At 40.7% G+C, this 6,000-nt stretch overlaps 1 protein-coding gene across 3 annotated transcripts in view; it reads left to right on the forward strand.

The window, feature by feature from the left end:
* Positions 1 to 6,000, forward strand: part of LOC100745078 (RNA-binding protein Musashi homolog Rbp6) — a 783,269-nt gene that overhangs the window by 730,474 nt on the left and 46,795 nt on the right. For all 3 annotated transcript variants that reach the window (XR_004462521.1, XR_001102603.2, XM_033323160.1), the window contains exons 9-10: positions 4,018 to 4,100; positions 5,708 to 5,792. Coding sequence is in view for 1 of the 3 variants with exons in the window: in XM_033323160.1 (XP_033179051.1) it covers positions 4,018 to 4,100; positions 5,708 to 5,792 (168 nt within the window). In the remaining 2 variants the exon portion in view is untranslated. The remainder of the gene's footprint in view (positions 1 to 4,017; positions 4,101 to 5,707; positions 5,793 to 6,000) is intronic.

Below are 6,000 nucleotides of genomic sequence, written 5' to 3' on the forward strand. Positions count from 1 at the left end.
ACAATAACACAAGTTATAATAATTTATTTAAAAAATTCAGGTGAATTGAATAAGAAACGAGAAGAAATTTTTGCAATGCCTAAATCTGTATTGTAACATCGTTTATAATATGTATTAAGATTCTTAGAGGATCTGATTTACTGAAGTTTACTTTGTTCATAAATGTTCTAATAATTATAAACGGGGGTGTATATGTATATGTATGTTCAACCTGTTAGCGAACACTATGAAGTTATTTAACGCTGCTGGAATTTATGAAACAATGTAATTTTATTTGGCACATACAAGGGTGTACGGTCGAAGGCGTATTTTACACGGTGTCAGTCATATTATAAATTCATGCGATATTTCGCATACATCATATCGTCGGGTGCATACCGTCGACTCTATTTCCAACGAAAAGTGACTGAAGTACGTGGGCTCGACGTGAACAACCCTGTCATAACTTTTTAATACCTCTTAAAGGAAGACGACTTTGTAATATCCTGCAGGATATTAGGGCATGCTTTAAAAGACGAATAATATCGGAACGGTGAATACCATTCTCTCTGGCTTGGTCCTTGCGTTCGGACGCTGTATGCGCGCTCAGTAGACTCCAACAGGAAGTAGTTAAATGTTACCGGTGTCAGAGCACGGCCTTTGTACCAAGGAGAGGGTGCTCAGGCTCCGTGGAGTTAGCTGACTGACAGAGTACTATAAATTACATAAATGAAGTAAGCCCCTTCCTCACTCAAACGGACATCTTGCCAAGTTTATAACTTAATCACTCGTGCTTTTCATGCCGGCGGAGGAGCTTAAAGTTCAAGGGACCAGTAGTGTAAGTTGCAGACGAAAGTGATGCCGGAGGGTAGGATCACGTGGAGAAGGAACGATATTCGAAGGAAAAGAAAATGAATTGGAAAGAGCATTTGATTGAAAAGAAGAAGTGAATAACTTCGGAGATTTAGCTCGGAGGTATAACATATTCGTATGATTGTCCCGTTTTGGTTAAGGATTTGTTAATTTTACATCGTGTGCAATATTACATGTAGTATTGGTTGTAATATTGTATGTGGTGTATCCATCAATTCGAATATAGAGCATTAAATTTGATATAATATCATTTTAGTACTTCATAGATATCGCTACACGTCTTGCTTGTAGGTCAATTAATCTTATATTATTTATGATACTAAATGTAACATGTACTTTACCTTGAATATACTCTATTAAGTTTAAAAATGCGATTAAAGTGGATGGTTGTAAAATCAATGAATTATAAAGAGATAGATTTTAGGACTATCTGTTGTTGATGGTACTAAAGGAGCAAATCGTGCGGATAAGTTGTTAGAAGCAATTTGTTAAATGACTACGTAGAGGCGAAACGTAAAAGGATTTTTGAGATGTTTATTATTTGCACACTAGGCATTAAAATTACAATTCATGCAAAATGGCCATTACCACGTTAGACGAACGCGAGAATAAAGAGACGCGACATTCTTTGCAATATTTTATTTCATCTTATTTGCCATTAGCTCGTACTCTATACGAATAACACATTTATAAATTTAACTACTTCATATTCCCTTTATCCTTCGCGAAACTACTCTCCAAAGAAAATCAAATAATTTCCGTCCGAAGTTTCCCATGCATTAGCATTTCGACCAGCAGCTGAATAAAAGTAATATTGTATATTACTCTCACTACCAGACGAACTTTAATCTTTTCAGTTCATGACTCGATCTTTGTATCATAACCCGGCGGTAGATAAATAAGGACATAACATTAAAATCGATTGACGTTAATTACTCAAACAAACTGCGGAATTGATGGCACGTTGCGTTTGTGCCTGCAGTCGTCCGCGCATGCTTGCGAACGAACGTTCCAATGTAATTTAATTCAGCGCGGCCCCGTTCTATTTCCGGTGTAAAATTTAAGAGAGAGGAGAGGACGCTCGAAGAATCGCGAGCTGTCGGTTCGCATTCGACTCTGGTATCCATCGGCTGTGTTTAATTACGAGTCACCCGGCGTAGTTTCGCCTCTTCTGGCAGACTGCTTCAGCACGGAAGCACTAACTCCTGGTTATCTTAAGCGACATCGCGCACTGGATTCGTATAACTCGCGCCCGCCGGATAACTTGAGCCTGAATTACTACGCTTCTCGCGTAAGGATGAGAGCCGAAGAAGCAGAAGACGAGGAAAGGGTGAAGAGAAAGTCAGCGACGCGAAGGGGCGAGATTAAAATCACCTGGAGACCAATGCAAAGTTTTTAATAACCCTTGATGCTTGATTAAGTTATGGCTCTTCGCCGGCTCATCGTTCTCCCTCGTTTCTTCTCCAGCACGCACCCTACGTTTCGTTATCCTTTCTTCAATTCCTCCTTTCCTCTCTCTCTCTCTCTCTTTCTCGCTCTCGCTCTGTGTCTCTGTCTCTTTCTCTTCCCCTCTCTTTCTCCTTTCCAGTTCGTTCTCCAGCGAAATAAATTTTGAGCAGAAGTGCTTAGACCGCGTTCGAGTGGAACGGGTACCTCGGCGAGAAAGAGGTTGGAAAGGAAACAAAACTCGTCCGACTCTGCTGAATTAATGGAAGATCCGACGGGATAGTTATCTTCGTGCCACCATTTACACGTAGCAGCTACATGAACTCGGGATGGTTTTTAAGTATGGCAAATTACATCGAATAGAAGGCATTCATCGAAATCGTGCCACATATTTAAAGCGTCGGGTATAATTTGCATCTGATCTGATAGTTCTTCAGAAGAATTCTCTTTGCATTGAAAACGTACGAATTCTTGTAGATGGTTTCATGGATCTTGTTATTTCTATCGATAAGAAACATCGAGTTAACCATAAACAATGTCGCGAGAGCCGAGGCGCCGTCCGGTTCATCAATGTGACGTCGGTCTTTCAATTGAATAGTTTCGTAGAAAGGATTTACGTGACCCTGGCAACGAGCATCTGCGAAACACGTGCGTGATGGGCCTAAGAAAAGACAAAGGGATGCTAGAACGGTCACAGTGTGAGTTGAGAAGTCAGAGAGAGTCAGTGGGGAAGCCGCAGAGTGTGAGTGGAGGAGCCGGAGAGTATGAATCGGGAAGTTGAGAGCCGAATATGATAATAAGACGTACGACGATATTGTAAACAGTTTTTTGTATTGAGTATTGCTTGTTAAACTAAACTTAACTCCAAATAAAACATCATTACTTGTCCTTACTCTAAGACCCATTTAAGTTACTACATATATAATATATATATAATACGTATGTAATAAATATATAATATATATATATATTTCACATAACTATATATATATATATATATATATATATATATACAGGGTGGTTGCTAACTGGTGGTACGAGCGGAAAGGGGGTGATTCTACGCGGAAAAAATGTCGAAAATATAGAATAAAAATTTTTTTGAGGCTTTGTTTTCGAGAAAATTTGAAATTTCGCTCGGTACGCGTGCGGTACGTTATAACAGATCTAACTGTAGATTGTTGTCTCGATGGAAAAATTAAAAAAAAAAATTAAAAAAAAAATTGTTATTCTATATTTTCGACTTCTTTTTTCGCGCACAATCACCCCCTTTCCGCTTGTACCATCAGTTACCAACCACCCTGTATTACTCTTTTAGTTATCGTTGCGAAAGTCATTACATCATTGCGGAAAAGAATATAACATGACGTAGGAATTTAAAAATAAAATTGTAAAATCAATCAATTTGACTGGTAGTTCTAGTGTTAAATGCATGAACTCCCAACATGTTCTCATTCGTCTTTTCACTAATTACGTTTGATTAATTACATTTAGTTATTACGGGGGATAGGAATTATTGTTAAAATCTTTGTAGTCATCTTCACTGACACCTTCGGTTATGTGAAATGAGATATAGCAGGTTCAAAAAGATTAATTTCTAATGAAACAAAAGAATTTACCGAAACTGTTATTCAATTAACTTTACATTGCTATATTGTACACTTCATAGCGAAGCATCTTTCATTTTCGATAATTAAACGACACCTGTTCTTTCTGTTCCAGGCTTTGGCTTCGTCACGTTTCAAAGCGAGGACGTGGTCGACAAAGTCTGTGAGATCCATTTCCACGAAATCAACAACAAAATGGTGAGTTGCCTGGTAGGCCAGCAAAGCCTGTTTATCGAACGAAGAGGGCACCCATTCTCGATCGTTTCTCTCCCTCTCCTACATCCCCACCACGTGACCGTAGAAGTGGTATCAAATGATATTTGCCTTCCGTTCTTCATCTACGGATACGGCGTCGAGCGGAATTAATTTTCTGTATAATTGAGAAGCATTGCCGTGCTTATTTGCATTTGACACGCACGCGACACACACATGTCCGCACGCAACGACGACAACGGTTGAGCGTGTGAATCTTACGCTGGAAGACGAAAAGCGGTTTCTCGAAAGCCTGTCATAGTAGAGATCACATAGGTCTCTCGGTAATAGACAGTTCTATTTGTCGTCTACTACCAGCGAAATCCCGCTGACGTGGATCAAGGATTTAACCAGATGCCACTTCTCGTTATCCATAAATCCATACGGCCTAGACGATCCCCAATTTCGTCAATAACTCGGCAACACCATTGTCAGATGTTAGCTCGGTATAAAACAGTCGTCTATTTGCACTGATAATATTAGAGCGATAGATCACGCTGATTAGCTGGTCCCGGATTACCCTTGATTACGGGCATCAAAACACATAATCAGACACACGTTCGTAACGAGGATATAACGAGGCCGAACAAATTATCGTAACTTCGTTTGTTACTTGAATAGAAGATCGAACGACTATCATGGGAATTTGTGTTCCATATTCGCCAAAGCACCTCCTTTACAGACGAATGAAATTACTAATAAAATTTCTATATCCAGCATATTCTAATGTCCATAGCTTATCTTGTAGCTTTCCATTAAAATTTTCATTAAAGCTTACTCGATTGTGGTCGATTGATTATTTAAAATTGACTTTTCCTCTTGTTGTATCTGGAATGAACTCCTAAAAGTTCTTAATAAAATCTCTCTCGCCTGAAGTATGGATTTAGACATAACTTTAGAAGGAAATCTTAATCCCTTATCTTAACAGAGATCATATTCTTATTATTAGTATTGCAGACTACAGTTAACAAATAGAGAATCGGATCCATGATACATGCATTGAACGAACGGTATAATAATTCTATCAAATAAAATCATAAGGCAAGGAATTAATCATCACTTCCTCTTTTTTTTTTTTTTTGCACATGGAGAAATCCTCATGGACACTCCACTGCTGCTAAAAATCGGCAACAGCAGAGTAGTGTCGGACTCTTACCGACTAAAACTCCACGATGACCATCCTACGTGTGTGACAGGAGTGCTCCAGGGACCTCTTACAAATTGTCTTTCCGTTGCACCTCCTCCCGCCTCCTCTTGTTCGAGCCAGTCCTAAAAATTCTCTGACTGTTGAATTTGGCACTAGGAGGGCGCATTGCCCCTAGCGCCATCCCCCTTCTAGTCGCGGTCCGTTGAGACAGCGATAAAGCGGCTCTAGGCCGCCTGATCGCCATCCCCCACCATCGCATTATCCTACAAGGGTAATCATCACTTTTTGTAATTCTCGTAACCTCCGCTACTAATCTTCTAACGAAGCTTCACCCCAAAATCTTGGGATCGCTCTCATCGGGTGCACGAGACACAACTAATATTGAATTTTTATGTTGAATTTGAAGGTCGAATGCAAGAAAGCACAGCCGAAGGAAGTGATGCTCCCAGCGAACCTGGCGAAGACGCGAGCGGCCAACAGAGGCGCATACGGTGAGTTGGTGATGGTCGCGACACCTACCCCCACCACCTATCGTTACGCGCCGTATCCCCTTCCGACGGCTGCTGCCGCGGCTGCACATGCAGCTGCAGCAGCGTCCGCTAGCACCCCACACCACCACTTGCTCACTCCGATAGTCGCTACCGCCGCACCAAACGCGGCCGCTACCTACCAATACGCTGCCGGTGCGACCGCACCTGC

Source organism: Bombus impatiens, unplaced genomic scaffold (assembly GCF_000188095.3).
Source record: "Bombus impatiens unplaced genomic scaffold, BIMP_2.2 scf_0044, whole genome shotgun sequence".
NCBI lineage: Eukaryota > Metazoa > Arthropoda > Insecta > Hymenoptera > Apidae > Bombus > Bombus impatiens.